At 47.1% G+C, this 18,068-nt stretch overlaps 1 protein-coding gene across 1 annotated transcript in view; it reads left to right on the top strand.

Moving 5' to 3' along the window:
- The first annotated feature begins 2,670 nt into the window (after positions 1-2,670).
- The window catches only part of LAMP1 (lysosomal associated membrane protein 1), a 31,018-nt gene continuing 15,620 nt past the window's right edge, over positions 2,671-18,068 (top strand). The window contains exon 1 of the mRNA XM_065406622.1: positions 2,671-2,824. Coding sequence (XP_065262694.1) covers positions 2,773-2,824 — 52 coding nt within the window. The 5' untranslated portion in view covers positions 2,671-2,772. The remainder of the gene's footprint in view (positions 2,825-18,068) is intronic.

Raw genomic sequence — 18,068 nt, 5'->3', positions numbered from 1 at the left:
CACTACACTACACCCGCTCCCCACCACATTCTGCGTCCCAGGTTCAACACTTTACCGAGAAAACACAAATAAAGAAAACGGTGTTCATTAACAAAATTCAAGTGATTTTATTTTTAAACATGTGTTGGAAGGGGGGAACGGGGTAAACGGGGTATGTAACTGGAGAGGATAGTGAACATTTACTGGGTAAAGAAACGGGGGCAGGTTCAGCTGCTCTGTAAACAAACTTAATAGTCACAGGTTACCCTGCTCACTCAGGAACCTAGCTTTCAAAGCCTCCCAGATGCACAGCGCGTCCCGCTGGGCTCTTCTAATCGCACGGCTGTCTGGCTGGGCGTAATCAGCAGCCAGGCTATTTGCCTCAACCTCCCACCCCGCCGTAAAGGTCTCCCCCTTGCTCTCACACAGATTGTGGAGCACACAGCAAGCTGCAATAACAATGGGGATATTGGTTTCGCTGAGATCACAGCGAGTCAGTAAGGTTCTCCATCTCCCCTTGAGATGTCCAAAAGCACACTCCACCACCATTCTGCACTTGCTCAGCCGGTAGTTGAAGAGTTCTTTTTCAGTGTCCAGGGCGCCAGTATAGGGCTTCATGAGCCAGGGCATTAGCGGGTAGGCTGGGTCCCCGAGGATGACTATAGGCATCTCCACATCCCCAACAGTTATTTTGTGGTCCGGGAAGTAAATACCTTCCTGCAGCCGTCTAAACAGACCAGAGTTCCTGAAAACACGAGCGTCATGAACCTTGCCCGGCCATCCGACGTTGATGTTTGTAAAACGTCCCCTATGGTCCACCAGTGCTTGCAGCACCATTGAAAAGTAGCCCTTTCGGTTAATGTACTGGCTGGCCTGGTGGTCCGGTCCCAGGGTAGGGATGTGAGTTCCATCTATAGCCCCACCGCAGTTTGGGAATCCCATCGCGGCGAAGCCATCTATGATGACCTGCACGTTTCCCAGGGTCTCTACCTTTGAGAGCAGTAGCTCAATGATTGCGTTGGCTACTTCCATGACAACAGCCCCCACGGTAGATTTGCCCACGCCAAAGTGGTTCGCGACTGACTGGTAGCTGTCCGGCGTTGCAAGCTTCCAGAGGGCTATGGCCACTCGCTTCTGGACACTCAGGGCTGCTCGCATCCGGGTGTCATTGCGCTTCAGGGCAGGGGACAGCAACTCACAAAGTTCCATGAAAGTCCCCTTCTGCATGCGAAAGTTTCGCAGCCACTGTGATTCATCCCAGACCTGCAGCACTATGCGGTCCCACCAGTCCGTGCTTGTTTCCCGGGCCCAGAATCGCCGTTCCACAACATCAACATGACCCATTGCCACCATGATGTCCTCGGCGCGGGGTCCCGTGCTTTGTGACAGGTCTGTGCCACTCTCAGACTTCAGGTCCTCACCGCGCTGCCGTAGCCTCCTCGCCCGATTTCTCAGCATCTGCCTCTGGGAAAGGTGGATGATAAGGTGCAAGGTGTTGACAACGGCCATAACTGCAGTGATGGTCACAGCGGGATCCATGCTCGCAGTGCTGTGGTGTCCGCGCTGTCACTGACCAAAAAAGTGCACGAACTGATTTCCCGCCGGCGCTTTCAGGCAGGAAGGGCGGGAGTGACGGTTGGATGGTGATAGTTACCCAAAACCACCCTGGACACTTTTTTCCCCAGAAGGCATTGGGGGCTCGACCCAGAATTCCAATGGGCAGCGGGAACTGTGGGATAGCTGCCCACAGTGCACCGCTTCCAATGTCGACGCTTGCCCCGTTAGTGTGGACTCACAAAGTCGAATTACTGTCCTTAGTGTGGACACACAGGTTTGACTTTGTAATATCGATTCCACATATTCGATTTAAGTAAAATCGAACTACTCTCGTAGTGTAGATATACCCTAAGGTGCCACAAGGACTCCTCGTTGGTTTTGCTGATACAGACTAACACGGCTGCTACTCTGAAACAAGTGGTTTTCTTAGCTCCCTGCTGCCCAGAGACAGACACAGCTCCTGCATTTAATAATCAGCCCCCAATGAAACCCACCTGCCCACTTCACCCGGCTTGCGGAGTAGCCTTGCAGGTGCTCTGCTGCGCGTCGGGCAGCGGCCCCTATTGTTTCAACTCTCTGACTCCACTAAGGAGCTTAATTGCTTCCTGCCTCACGCTGACGGGCCAGCCCCGGCCGGGGTGTGCCTGGAGCGGGACGCGCGGGGGTGCAGTCCGGCTGTGGCAAGGGCAGTACTATGGGGGGGGGGAGGCGCTGGATGTGTCGGTCCCACCCTTGCATCAGCGCCCGCCCCGCGGCTCCGGCCCCAGCCCGGGAGCGTTCCACAGCGGCCCAGGCTCGTTGTCTCTGAGGCCCGGAGGGCCATCGCAGGAGCGCGCGAGCCTCCCGCATTAACGCCCCCCACCCTGCGCGGGGCTCTGACGTCACCGGCCGAGTTTAGGGCACGCGCTGCCCGCGGGAGGCCGAGCGAGGTGGAACACGGGGTGGCACAGAGGCACCGAAGGGAGGGTTGTACCACGTGGGTGCTGAGGAGGTCCTCGGCCAGGCTAGGAAGTCAGCCAAGACAGAAGGGGAGGGGGAGGGCATCTTCCCCGCCATCTCGTACCCTCTCGCGATATTCTCCCCGCCCCCTCTCTTTGGCGACCGAATCACGTGACGCCGTGGGGCGGTGACGTCAGCAGTCATATGACCTGACGGGGGGGTGTCTCTCGTGTCCGGTAGCAGCAGTAGCCGTAGTGCGGAGTCTCCCCTGCGCCTCCTGCCCGACGCGGCTCCTTCATGGCTCGGATCGGTGGCGGCTGCCGGCTGCTCCTGGCCGCTGTGCTGCTCGGTAAGAGGCGTCGGGCCCGGCCGCGCCGCTTCCCCCCGGAAGGGGCCCCGATCTCCGGGCCGCGCCGCTCGGCGGGGGCCGTCGCGGTTCGCCGGCTGGGGGGGGCCTGGCCCCAGCTTTCCTGGCTGCGCACCCCGGCGCGGGCGGCTCGTGCCCATCTGGGGGCTCTGGGCCCGTCCCGCGCTGGGGCCGGCCTGTGACAGGTGGGTGCGCCCGGCCGCGGCGCTGCATCCTCGCCAGCGGCTGCCTAGAGCGGGGCCGGGCTGTGAAGCGGCTGGGGTGGCGCAGCCAACGAGCAGCGCAGCCTGCCGGGGGGGGGATTCAGCGCCTCGGCCAAACCCATCCCGTCTCCTTCAGCCCCCGTGGGGCCTGAGCGAGCAAATCCGCCCTTCAGCGCTGCCGTGGGGGCAGGAGAGGGGCTTGTAGCGTCAGGCCAGAGGAGTTTGGGCTGGATGTGGGGCTCTGTTCCTGCCCCACACTGAAAACCTCCTTTGCTTTTATCTTGTTTTCCTTTGCAGTTTTCTATTTTAATGTTGTAACGCTAAACTTGTTGGGGTTCAGGTTTTTTGGCAAGATGCTCAACCTTGTGTGTTGTCCTTGGATTTGCCAGATAAACGTACGCTACAATTTAAGGGCAAGCTTCTTTCTTGGGTGGGGATGGTGGAGGGGCCTCAATGGAGGATAAGTATCAGAGGGGTAGCCGTGTTAGTCTGAATCTGTAAAAAGCAACAGAGGGTCCTGTGGCACCTTTAAGACTAACAGAAGTATTGGGAGCATAAGCTTTCGTGGGTAAGAACCTCACTTCTTCAGCTGCAAGTAATGGAAATCTCCAGAGGCAGGTATAAATCAGTATGGAGATAACGAGGTTAGTTCAATCAAGGAGGGTGAGGTGCTCTGCTAGCTGTTGAGGTGTGAACACCAAGGGAGGAGAAACTGCTTCTGTAGTTGGATAGCCATTCACAGTCTTTGTTTAATCCTCATCTGATGGTGTCAAATTTGCAAATGAACTGGAGCTCAGCAGTTTCTCTTTGGAGTCTGGTCCTGAAGTTTTTTTGCTGTAAGAGGGCTACCTTTACATCTGCTATTGTGTGGCCAGGGAGGTTGAAGTGTTCTCCTACAGGTGTTTGTATATTGCCATTCCTGATATCTGATTTGTGTCCATTTATCCTCTTGCGTAGTGACTGTCCAGTTTGGCCAATGTACATAGCAGAGGGGCATTGCTGGCATATGATGGCATATATAACATTGGTGGACATGCAGGTGAATGAGCCGGTGATGATGTAGCTGATCTGGTTAGGTCCTGTGATGGTGTTGCTGGTGTAGATATGTGGGCAGAGTTGGCATCGAGGTTTGTTGCATGGGTTGGTTCCTGAGTTAGAGTTGTTATGGTGCGGTGCGTGGTTGCTGGTGAGAATATGCTTAAGGTTGGCGGGTTGTCTGTGGGCGAGGACTGGCCTGCCTCCCAAGGTCTGTGAAAGTGAGGGATCATTGTCCAGGATGGGTTGTAGATCACTGATGATGCGTTGGAGAGGTTTAAGCTGAGGACTGTAGGTGATGGCCAGTGGAGTTCTGTTGGTTTCTTTTTGGGGCCTGTCTTGTAGCAGGAGGCTTCTGGGTACACATCTGGCTCTGTTGATTTGGTTCTTTATTTCCTTGTGTGGGTATCGTAGTTTTGAGAATGCTTGGTGAAGATCTTGTAGGTGTTGGTCTCTGTCTGAGGGGTTGGAGCAGATGCGATTGTACCTCAGTGCTTGGCTGTAGACGATGGATCGTGTGGTGTGTCTGGGGTGGAAGCTGGAGGCATGAAGGTAGGCGTAGCGGTCGGTGGGTTTTCGCTATAGGGTGGTGTTAACGTGGCCATCACTTATTTGTACGGTGGAAGTGGACCTCCCGTGTAGATTGGTCCAGGCTGAGGTTGATGGTGGGGTGGAAGCTGTTGAAATCATGGTGGAATTCTTCCAGGGTCTCATTCCCATGGGTCCAGATGATGAAGATGTCATCAATGTAGCGTAGGTAGAGAAGGGGCGTGAGTGGACGAGAGCTGAGGAAGCGTTGTTCCAGGTCAGCCATAAAAATGTTGGCATATTGTGGGGCCATGCGGGTGCCCATAGCGGTGCCACTGGTCTGGAGGTATATATTGTCACCAAATTTGAAATAATTGTGCGTGAGGATAAAGTCACAGAGCTCAGCAATAAGTTGTGCTGTGTCATCATCAGGGATACTGTTCCTGACAGCTTGTATTCCATCTGTGTGTGGGATGTTTGTGTAGAGAGCCTCTACATCCATGGTGGCTAGGATGGTGTTTTCTGGGAGGTCACCAATGCATTGTAGTTTTCTCAGGAAATCTGTGGTGTCACGGAGATAGCTGGGAGTGCTGGTGGCGTAGGGTCTGAGCAGGGAGTCCACATATCCAGACAGTCCTTCAGTGAGAGTGCCAATGCCCGAGATGATGGGGCGTCCAGGATTTCCAGGTTTGTGGATCTTGGGTAGTAGATAGAATAACCCCGGTCGGGGCTCTAAGGGTGTGTTGATTTGTTCCTGTGTTAGTGTAGGGAGTGTCCTGAGTAGATGGTGCAGTTTCTTAGTGTATTCCTTAGTGGGATCTGAGGAAAGTGGCCTGTAGAATTCGGTATTGGAGAGTTGTCTGGCAGCCTCCTTCTGGTAGTCAGACCTGTTCATGATGACAACAGCACCTCCTTTATCAGCCTCTTTGATAATGTCAGGGTGGTTTCTGAGGCTGTGGATGGCATTGCGTTCTGCACGACTTAGGTTATGAGGCAAGCGATGTTGTTTTTCCACAATTTCTGCCTGTGCACGTCGGCGGAAGCATTCTATGTATAGGTCCAGACTGTCATTTCGACCCTCAGGAGGAGTCCATGTGGAGTTCTTCTTCCTGTGTTGTTGGTGGGAGGGTATCTGTGTATCAGTGCGCTGTTCAGTGTTATCTTGAAAGTATTCTTTGAGTCGGAGGCGGCGAAAGTAGGCTTCCAGATCACCGCAGAACTGTATCATATTCGTGGGGGTGCTGGGGCAAAAAGAGAGTCCCCGAGGTAGGACAGACTCTTCTGCTGGGTTGAGCGTGTAGCTGGATAAATTGATGATATTGCTGGGTGGATTAGGGGTACCCCTGTTGTGGCCCCATGTGGCAGGTAGGATTTTAGACAGCTTACGGTCCTTTTTCCTTTGTAGAGAGGTGAAGTGTGTAATGTAGATCTCCTGTCTTATTATAGTAAAGTCCATTTGTGTGGAGGGTTGGTTATTTATGAAAGTCTCCAGGTTGGAGAGCTCTTTCTTGATGTTTTTCTGTTTGCTGTATAGGATGCTGATCAGGTGGTTCCTCAGTTTCTTTGATAGTGTATGGCATAATCTCTCACTGTGGTCTGTGCAGTATGTAGATAGCAATGGATTTTTCACCTTCAGTCCATTTGGTATGATGTCCATCTGTTTGCATTTGGAAAGGAAGATGATATCTGTCTGTATTTGTGCAAGTTTCTTCATGAGGTTGATAGATTTCCATTCCATATGGCTAAATGCAGTGCCTTGCATGGTGTCAAGTATCAGAGGGGTAGCCGTGTTAGTCTGAATCTGTAAAAAGCAACAGAGGGTCCTGTGGCACCTTTAAGACTAACAGAAGTATTGGGAGCATAAGCTTTCGTGGGTAAGAACCTCACTTCTTCAGATGCAAGTAATGGAAATCTCCAGAGGCAGGCATAAATCAGTATGGAGATAACGAGGTTAGTTCAATCAGGGAGGGTGAGGTGCTCTGCTAGCTGTTGAGGTGTGAACACCAAGGGAGGAGAAACTGCTTATCCAATGGAGGATAAGTATAGCAGAACCCACCTCCTTTGTGCTCCCTGGGCTAGGAAATGAGAGGCAGAAGTTTAAACTTGGAAGCGATGTAGTAATACCCAGCAGAGCTCCCCTGCCTGAGAGAAATTCTTTGGACATACACAGTCAGATTACAGCCTTTTATGTTATTTGGCCCTTAGGTGTCTTAAAATCAAGTATCTAGGGGACTTCACTGGACTACAAAGTTCTACTGCCTGAATATGACTGAACCATTAAGTTAAATGACATGGTGCTGACAACTTTAATGGTCAGTGTAGATGGAACAAATATAGTCAATGTTGTGTTTGTAATGCATTCAGAGTGTCACAGTGCATTGATATCTGGCTGATTCTGCAGACAGATGAAACAGTAGCTCTCAGATGTAGTGAACTTTCCCATTTGTTTTAGGGGCTTGTTGGCTAATGTGACTGTTTCAAATGACAACAGTAGTTTCCTGCTGAATACATTCAGCAGAAACGGGAGGGTGCAGTGGGGAATGGAATTAAACTTCCATCCCTCAAATGTAGTTGCTACTGCTGAAATGTGGAGGGAAAACTTGCAGGGAGAGTAAAACTGAATTCAGCATCACTAAGTAAAGGATCCTCTATTGACTTGGGGAAACTGTAAAAGGAATGGGTTTGTGAAGGCAATGTGTCCTAATTTTGGCATTACTGTTGCATGTTGTAGGCAGGGCTGTCCTTACCCATACGCAATGGCCCCCACCCCAGCCCCACCTCTTCCCGCCCCTGCCCTGCCCCCAATCCCCTGAGGAGTGCAGCAGGGCCAGGCCTGCACTCACCAGCAGCAGGAAGTGCAGCAACCTGGCCCCAGCTGTGCCGCTGGGGGGTGGTGGTGGTTTCCCCCTACCCCCCAAGTCAGCCCTCACCACGGAGGCCTGGGGCCCCACCCCCCACATGGGGGGGGCTGCGTAGGGCCCCAGAATAGCTAAGGACGGCCCTGGTTGTAGGTGCTTCTTTCACTTAATTCCAGTCTAAGGTGCAACTTTGAACCTTGCCAGTGATGTCTTGGCTCTCAGTTCTTGCATTGTGTGTGCTGATTAAACATGGTCATCTAACAGTCACTTGCTGGAAAGCACTAACTCATAAAGGCAATTGAGGAAATAATTTTCAGACACAATAGATGCAAGAACTATGTAGTTAATCTATTTGTTTCTCTTTATAATGCGCATTGGTCATACTGGGGGACAATACAGGGATTGTTAGGCTAGAAAGCTATTGTCATAGGTTCATAACTGTGCAGATGGTCTGGATACCAACACTGTAGAACTCTGGAGTTTGAAAACCCATATCTGAATCTTGCAGCTTTGGTTCTTTTTGAAAACTTAAGTTGCAGGGAACTTGTATGTGAATGTTTCAGATCAACTTTGTACTGTTGCTAATCTTATCTTCACTGATGGCTTGTTGAAGCATGCTGTTCAGATAAAAATCCTGTATGGCTTACAATGTCCCCTAATATATCGAGCCATTCAGAGTGGACTTCTATAGCTTTTCTGGCTTCTTCTGAAGAAACACGGTTCTGGGACAATGTACTTGGCACAGTGAAAACTCTTGAAGGTGTAATAAAGTGCATCTTCCAACTGAGATGAGCTTCCTAGGTGTCTGTTCAAAGGCAGCTGAGTTGTGGCGTTAAGGGTTTGGCCCCTGACCAAATGGCCTTACTAAATTTTCATGGGATGCGTGGTATTGGTTACAAGTAGCACTACATGGTCTGCTGGTGAGCTAACTTGGTAAAAACTGTTTTGATTGAGATGCCAATACTAGGAGCTGAAACTAAACCGCAGAGGATACGTCTACATGGCATGTTGGAGCAAGCCATCCAGCCCGGGCCAACAGACTTACTGGGGTTTGCTCTAGCGCTCTAAATTAAATCTCTGGATCTGAAGTTTAAGCATGGGGTTGGACTTAACAGCCCGAGCTGTAACTTGAAAGTACTGTCTACATGGCTGGTTTTAGAGTGCTAGTCTGATCTCTCGACCCAGGTCTGACCTGAGGTGCCTTGGGTAGCCCACAATGAAAATGCCACGGTCAGGGCAGGCTGCTAAAAGGAGAGCAGATTCTGCCAAAACTGGTGGTTAACAATGTAGTTAGTCACCAACCAGCCACAAACTGTGCTCCTGATTCCCCCACACTATTTATCAAGAAACAAAGAAAAATAAATCGCACAGCCCCCTTTATTGCATTCCAGTTCTCTGGCTCCCAATCGGCAAGTAAGACCGTAAGAGTGGCCATACAGGGTCAGACCAAAGGTCGGTGTAGCCCAGTAACCTGTCTTCCAACAGTGGGCAATGCCAGGTTCCCCAGAGGGAATGAACAGAACAGGCAGTCAGCAAGTGATCTGTTGCCCATTCCCAGCTTCTGGCAAACAGAGGCTAGGGACACCATCCTTGCCTATCCTGGCTAATGGCCATTGATGGATCTATACTCCATTAATTTATCTAGTTCTTTTTTGAACCCAGTTATAGTCTTGGCCTTCACAACATCATAATAGATGTCCAGTAAGGTGGGGAGTTATTTAAAACTCTACTTACTATACAAAATGTTCTTCTGATCCCCAAAGGGCCATCCACGTTACCAGATCAATACTAGTTTGGATCTTACCCAAAATATCCTGCTGCCAGCCAATCCTTCGGTATCTAAAACTAAAGGTTTTCTTATAAAAGAAAGAGAAGAGAGCTGTTAAATGGTCAAAGCAACCAATACGTACATATGACAGACTTCTTAGCAGCATTGGTGAGTTTGCTGGCTTGTAGAGTCCCTCTGGAACACATCCACATGGATGGGTCTGTTAGTCCTTTGTTCAAAGCTTCAGTTTGTAGAGAAGTTACTCCAGGGGTGAGAAGCAGGATAGAAGACAAAATGGAGAAGATGCAGCTGCCTTTTTGTATATCCTTGCCATGTGGCTTATCCATTGTTTGTCCCAAACACAAGCTCACAGCACATGGGCATGGAAAAGCATTTGGAGTCCCATGTCCACAGACGTGTCCCTATATGTTGTCCCGCTGACTCATTGGTGTAACCCCTGCCTTTTCTCAGTGGGCTTATTGTACAGCTGATTGTCCTTCGTGGGCCATTAAGCAGGCTAGATAGAGCTGATGTAACACTGTCTGGTAAGTGAGGGGTTTTTACCCATGAAAGCTTATGCCCAAATAAATGTGTTACTCTTTAAGGTGCCACCGGACTCCTTACTGTCTGGGAGTGTCACCCAGAAACACAGCACAAGTTTGATATACAAATATACCACACATAATCATAACTCGCAATACATACATAAACCTGATTATCATATTTAGCCAATCATAACTTTTCCACTGATGCCTTACATGGCATATCTTGTCTTTGCAATTTTGTAATACTGATAATATTATAAGTGGTCACCCATATTCCATACAGCGTCACACTGGGCTGGAAGGCTTGCTGCAAAATGCTGCATAAATGTACCCTGAAAAGACAAAAAACATAAAGCTGCAGAAAAGTTACCTTGCTAGAGAGGCAACTAGCATTTTTTCAGCTAAACTAGATGCCCAAATTTTGATGGGATTATGGCTGTTTCTGGTACTAAAGATGCACACTTTTCCAGTAGCTATTTTCATCTTAACTGCTGTCAGCTGTATTCTTTCCTTCCAGGTCACACATAATCGTTTTAAAATGAGTAATGGCTTCAGTGAGAGGTGTCGTGACCAATTCTGCTTTAGCATGTAAACGAGTCCACCGCCAACCATAAGACCACAAAGCTTAGTACCAATTTTAAAACCTATCTGAATGCTTCATTGCACCATCTTTATACTGAATTGTACATGTTTCAAACTACTCTTTATTCATGTGGTGAGACTTTGGTGTGCCAAATGTAATATTTGAACCATTTTTTATGCTTTTGCTTAGTAACTTGGAGACATGTTTATAGTTTAAATAGCCTTGATTGTGATGTGGATCACAAGGTGAGGATGACTGGTTTGTTTGTTTTGTTTTTTGTTTTGTTTTTTTTCTTTGCTCAGCTTTTTCTACCCTTCATTGGCAATGAATAACATAGTACCAGGTAGTACTGACAGCCTCATTTTTAATGAAAACGTAACAAGTGTAGTAGCACTCCTTCCCTTTGATCCTAGAACATTCAGCTGCAAATGTGATGTAACATTCCACAATGGGTAATGCATAAGAAACAAAGACCATCTTGGCATTCAGGCTTGGGCACAGCAATCTGCATTTTCATCAAGTGGAAGAAAAATAATTAAGGGTATTAAAATTCCGTTCATTTCTGATAAAGTGGGTTCTAGCCCATGAAAGCTTATGCCCAAATAAATTTGTTAGTCTCTAAAGTGCCACAAGGACTCCTCGTTGTTTTAGTTCACTTCTAGTTTGGTCAGATGCCCCTTTCTAAACAGCCTTCTTGAAAAGAGCACTTAAGGAAGGCATGTACAATTTCTGCATGAAAGCTGAAGGTGCACTGGATCGTTTTGTTTAGATTAAAATGTGAAGATGGTTCACTGAACTGGTTTGGTCTGCACCTCTTCTGTTATCTGTTTTTCAGAGGAGATTTCTCTGTTTAGTTCACTGTCAGCCCTGAGTTTGAGGGTATTCCCCACCCCATCCCGAAGAAAAAATGTGGTTGTGGGCTATCAACCGGACAAACATTTTTTCATTATTTTTCTGCTCTTTTAGAGGAAGAGAATCCTGCTGTAAAACTCTTGAATCGAAACTTTTTAAGTTTCAGATACCAAATGGAACTTGATGCAACTTCACAGTGACTTGTCAAACCACACTTGCAGCTGCTAAATGGCCTTTTTCTTGTTTTATTTAAGCTGGAAAAGTTGAGTGAGTAAACATTGCAGCAGACTTTGACCTTGTCTTTATAGTGGATTTGAGAGCTAAGAATCTACATAAATATTTCCCCCCATAACTGATGTGAAACATGTATTACACTAACATGCTTGAAAATCATGAGTCAAAATTAAAAACCGAATCCTTTGTAAAACTTGCACTGCATGTTGCTATTCCACATGATTTCTGCCCTGCCCCTGTGGCGAAATACATTTCTTTAGCTCTATATGGAGTATGATGTAGTCCTCTCTGCTTCATACTCAAACTTTTACCTTTTGGCTAATAGTTTGGTTACCTTAGGGTAAAACACTTTTGGAGAGTATTTACACTAGCCTTTACAAACCTGTTAACTACCATGAGCTAATTGGCTATCAGTTAACTCATGGTGGAAATCTACTATAGACTGCTAATTATTGGTATCTTTATCTAACACTATCGTGAAAAGTATAGCATAAAAAACAACAACCCGGTGAACTACATTCAATCTTCTGTTTACATTTAATATATGCTGTAATACTTTGAATTGAGTTTCAAAGACCAAATACCTATTAGCATCAGTACACCACTTGGGATTTCAGTTACTCATCCTTCCTCAGAAGGGAAGCCTGACCAGGCTGGGTGCTGCAGAGAATTCTTTTGTCCTCTTGGAATAAAAGGAGTCTTTCAGAATGTTTTTTGTTTAAAAACAAACTTACTTTGACTCTTTAGGTTCATCTACAGCAGAGAAAAAAGCTGTTGCCACTGCTGCTTCAGGCAACTGCAATGACTGCAAGACACTTCTGTGTCTGTTGTCCTAACGCAACACACATGTGGTCCGTGTACCATTGTTACATTTCAGGGCAAGTCTTAACAAAGTTTGCACCTGCATTGGCCCACTGCATTCACTGTAACACCAGTGTGGACTGGAACAGATTTTACAGCTGCACTGGTGCAGTTGGTCCCTCCCTCCCACTCCCTGTTCTAATTGGGTCCGAAGGCAGTTGATGTGGTTCCACTCTTGGCTCTGCCCGTTGCCGTTCCCTGCTGTCCTTCCTCTCCACCCCCAAAAAGGTGGCGAGAGGTAGACTCCTAACTTCATGTACGTTTGTATTGCTTCTGTAAAAGCAGCAGAGAGTCCTGTGGCACCTTATAGACTAACAGACTTACTGGAGCATGAGCTTTCGTGGGAGAATACCCACTTCTTTGGATGCATGTAGTGGAAATTTCCAGAGGCAGGTATAAATTGGAAGATTGGACAAATGACCAGGGAGGAGTATAAAAATATTGCTCAGGCATGCAGGAGTGAAATCAGGAAGGCCAAATAACACTTGGAGTTGCAGCTAGCAAGAGATGTTAAGAGTAACAAGAAGGGTTTCTGCAGGTATGTTAGCAACAAGAAGAAAGTCAAGGAAAGTGTGGGCCCCTTACTGAATGAGGGAGGCAACCTAGTGACCGAGGATGTGGAAAAAGCTAATGTACTCAATGATTTTTTTGCCTCTGTCTTCACGAACAAGGTCAGCTCCCAGACTGCTGCACTGGGCAGCACAATATGGGGAGAAGGTGACGAGCCCTCTGTGGAGAAAGAAATAGTTCGGGACTATTTAGAAAAACTGGACGTGCACAAGTCCATGGGGCTGGATGCGCTGCATCTGAGGGTGCTAAAGGAGTTGGCGGATGAGATTGCAGAGCCATTGGCCATTATCTTTGAAAACTCATGGCGATCGGGGGAGGTCCCCGATGACTGGAAAAAGGCTAATGTAGTGCCCATCTTTAAAAAAGGGAAGGAGGAGGATCCGGGGAACTACAGGCCAGTCAGCCTCACCTCAGTCCCTGGAAAAATCATGGAGCAGGTCCTCAAGGAATCAATTATGAAACACTTAGAGGAGAGGAAAGTGATCAGGAACAGTCAGCATAGATTCACCAAGGGGAAGTCGTGCCTGACTAACCTAATTGCCTTCTATGATGAGATAACTGGCTCTGTGGATGAGGGGAAAGCAGTGGATGTGTTATTCCTTGACTTTAGCAAAGCTTGTGATACGGTCTCTCACAGTATTCTTGCCGGCAAGTTAAAGTAGTATGGGTTGGAGGAATGGACTGTAAGGTGGATAGAAAGCTGGCTAGATCGTCAGGCTCAGCGGGTACTGATCAATGGCTCCATGTCTAGTTGGCAGCCGGTTTCAAGCAGAATGCCCCAAGGGTCGGTCCTGGGGCTGGTTTTGTTTAATATCTTTATTAATGATCTGGAGGATGGTGTGGACTGCACTCTCAGCAAGTTCCCAGATGACACTAAACTGGGAGGCATGGTAGATACACTAGAGGGTAGGGATCGCATACAGAGGGACCTAGACAAATTAGAGGATTGGGCCAAAAGAAACCTGATAAGGTTCAACAAGGACAAGTGCAGAGTCCTGCACTTAGGACGGAAGAATCCCATGCACTGCTACAGACTAGGGACCAAATGGCTAGGTAGCAGTTCTGCAGAAAAGGACCTAGGGGTCACAGTGGACGAGAAGCTGGATATGAGTCAACAGTGTGCTCTTGTTGCCAAGAAGGCTAACGGCATTTTGGGCTGTATAAGTAGGGGCATTCCCAGCAGATCGAGGAACGTGATCGTTCCCCTTTATTCGACATTGATGAGGCCTCATCTGGAGTACTGTGTCCAGTTTTGGGCCCCACACTGTAAGAAGGATGTGGAAATATTGGAAAGAGTCCAGCGGAGGGCAACAAAAATGATTAGGGGTCTGGAGCACATGACTTATGAGGAGAGGCTGAGGGAACTGGGATTGTTTAGTCTCCAGAAGAGAAGAATGAGGGGGGATTTGATAGCTGCTTTCAACTACCTGAAGGGGGCGTTCCAAAGAGGATGGAGCTCGGCTGTTCTCAGTGGTGGCAGATGACAGAACAAGGAGCAATGGTCTCAAATTGCAGTGGGAGAGGTCTAGGTTGGATATTAGGAAACACTATTTCACTAGGAGGGTGGTGAAGCACTGGAATGCGTTACCTAGGGAGGTGGTGGAATCTCCTTCGATGGAGGTTTTTAAGGCCCGGCTTGACAAAGCCCTGGCTGGGATGATTTAGTTGGGAATTGGTCCTGCTTTGAGCAGGGAGTTGGACTAGATGACCTCCTGAGGTCCCTTCCAACACTGATGTTCTATGATAAATATGGAAGCAAGAGTGAGTCAGGCTAGAGATAACGAGGTTAGTTCAATCAGGGAGGATGAGGCCCTCTTCTAGCAGTTGAGGTGTGAACACCTACGTAAAAGGATAAATGGACACAAATCAGATATTAGGAATGGCAATATACAAAAACCTGTAGGAGAACACTTCAACCTCCTTAGACACACAATAGCAGATTTAAAGGTAGCTATCCGGCAACAAAAAACTTCAGGACCAGACTTCAAAGAGAAACTGCTGAGCTTCAGTTCATCTGCAAATTTGACACCATCAGCTCAGGATTAAACAAAGACTGTGAATGGCTAGCCAACTACAAAAGCAGTTTCTCCTCCCTTGGTGTTCACACCTCTTCTGCTAGAAGAGGGCCTCATCCTCCCTGATTGAACTAACCTCGTTATGTCTAGCCTGACTCACTCTTGCTTGCATATTTATACCTGACTCTGGAAATTTCCACTACATGCATCCGAAGAAGTGGGTATTCACCCACGAAATCTCATGCTCCAATACGTCTGTTAGTCTATACGGTGCCACAGGACTCTTCGCTGCTTTTACAGATCCAGACTAACACGGCTACCCCTTTGATACTTGTATTGATTCTAACTTACATGTCATAAAACATCAAACCTAACCAGGTACTGTGCTGTTCTCATCTCCTGAGAAACAGGACAGTTAACATGCACATTAAACACCTGCTTAAAATAAATCTTGCTGTTTATTTGATATCCCATGATTCAAATACTGCTGTTCTGTCTCCTCAATCCTCTAACAAACAGCATCCCAGGGGCACATCCAGTACAAGATATTACCGGGGCAGGGGGAGCTCTTCTCTCAAGTCTGGTATGGACCACTCCGCTGTCTGGATATAGGAGGGAATGTTAAAGAAGCTGTTAATTCAGCTGTAAAACGGGGCCCTAGGCTGCAGGTCCTAGTCAGCCATTGAAGTGACTGTGGGTTGCAGGTTCTAACCCGCAACCGGAAGTACAAGAAGACAGACAAACACCTGACTTGTTTAGACAAAAATCAAACCAAATTCCTTACCTCCTTGGAGCACTGTTCTACCAATAAGCACCACACCACTTGGGAATATGCCCCTGGCCCAGAGTCTGTCTGGCAGAAGGTGCAGGCAACTTCCTGCTACACTCAAGCCATAGTATCTGCATGCACAGCTCTTGCATGGTGGAAAGCAAATGTTAACCGGTCCAAATAACATACCGTCAATTATCCAGCAGCTCCAGAGAGCTGTACAGAAGTTATGGGACAGGCACCAACTTGCACAGGTTGTGTTGTGGCAAGTATTATGTGTGCAGTGCCTTCGTTGGCACACACACTGGGCTTATGGTTATGGCATGCTGAACCACTGCAAGGCCATAGTGTTCTGGCAATGGTTAGCTACGCTACCTGGAAATAGTGACATTTTCCATAGCATAGAGCCCTTAAGCGACACCTGTAATGGGACTTTCATACTGTAGTGAAACAGATTACAATGTGAGATTTCAGTTGAGGTGGATTCTCGTGGCTAACCCCCTTCCTTCCCCCCCCCTCCCCAAAAAAGCATAAAACTACTAGGGGGAAACCCCAGCTGCACGGACAATGTGAATCCAAGCTAAACAAAACTGTTACATAAACTCTAGTTCTTTTAAAAACTAATCTGCTGCCTTGAGATCTCTGTGTACCAGGCAGAACTCTAGAATCATGGAACAACCCTAATAATGAAACTGCAGCAGCAGAGTAAATCATTAACTCCTGCAGGCAGCAATTTGGGCAGTTTTCTTTGGGAACAGATACACTAGGGTAGTCAGTAGGTGGACTGTGGATCAAATCCAGACCTCAAGATACTTTTGAACTGACCCTGAAATCTTTTTATTTACTTATTATCATTATTCTTTTATTATTATTTTCTCCAGAGTCCGGACCTTGACCATCTGGAGTCTGGACCGTGACAAAAAATAATTGACTACCTCTGGCATACACTGTAACAACTGAAAACATGTTTCAACAAACATTTCAGTTTCAGTAAGCGCTAAACCTTTTTTTTTTTTTCCCCTCCCCCCACTTAAACCTGTTCTCTGTCAGAGGCTGGATATTGTATTTAGTGCACCCAATCTGGAAGGGTAAATCTTATGTTACTTAATTACATCTATAAAAGGTTGTAATATTTGAAACTTTCTCTGAGGGTGAAGAAAAGGGAAATCCTGACATTTCACTTGCTGCTCAAATAGAAGTTACTTAGTGAAAAGTTAAACAACTAATATTGTTTCTCTTAGTGAATTGCCTGGTGGCCTGTGTCTCTGCATGATTATTTTGTATTTAACAGGGAACTGAAATGGTAACTTGTAACAATACTCCACCAGCATGTTAACTTGGGGTCATAGCAAAACAAAGGCAGTTCTGGAAATAAAGGCTCCTTTAGTAAGAGATTCAACATACACATGGAAACACAGACTTCAGGTAGAAATATAAGTTGCATTGGTTTATTCAGGTAGGCAACAGGTAAAGATTCACAACTGGGCCTTCAGAAAATCAGTCCTATTTATCACTTGCATGTTTACCTGCATTAAGTCACAATTTCTTGAGTATTGTATTTATCGAGCTGTGGTGTAAATCAGTCTTTAAAATTACAATTTCTTTGAATCCATTTTACAAAGCTGTATCACCTTGCTCTGTACAGTAGTAGCAGTGCAATGAAAAATATTTCCCATGGAGATCACTGGCCTCTCTTCGCTTTCTGTGATCATGATAAGGTTACTTGTAAACACTAGTCTCTAGAGCTATTTAATTGTATACCCTGAAAGTAACCACCAACTTTATGGAACCAGTGCTCTATTGGTAACAAATTGCAACAGTCTTCTTTGGAGTTGTCAACTATTAAACTAAAAGTCAGAAGGTTACATCACCAATTGCTTAAAGTAAACAGGAAAAAATAAAGGTCTGCTGAATTAGCCTTTACTACAGTAAGCACAAGCAGTGCTGTAATTGTATAGTATTCCTTAATGAGATGCATTAAGTAAGGCTCAGTTCTAGAGTAGAACTTCTTCCTAGCACTGACTCATTGTAATACATTGGTGTGGGTGTGGATGTACGGTCCCGTCTTTAGCATTGTGACAGGTTATAAATTCTCTTACATCTTGTAGATGGGCTGAGACTGCCACATTCTGTAATCCGTTACGATCTGTACTGAAACTGTCTCCACAAACGGCTTCTCCCTTGCAGACTCAAGGGACTTGAGGCTGCCTTCTTTTGGTTTCCTTGACTGTTCTTTCCTAACTCCCCTCCTTTCTGACTGGTCCTTTTGGTATGTTCTCTGCTCTCCCTTCTCTTGTTTCCCCGTCACTGATCATCTTATACATCACCGTGCCCCTTCAATGACCTAATCAGTTCCTATGGTCTTGAGCCTACACTGTCTACCCTCAACCTACTTTTGACTTCTT

The sequence above is a fragment of the Emys orbicularis genome, chromosome 1 (genome assembly GCF_028017835.1).
Source record: "Emys orbicularis isolate rEmyOrb1 chromosome 1, rEmyOrb1.hap1, whole genome shotgun sequence".
Lineage (NCBI taxonomy): Eukaryota > Metazoa > Chordata > Testudines > Emydidae > Emys > Emys orbicularis.
This window is presented reverse-complemented; position numbering and strand designations above follow the sequence as displayed.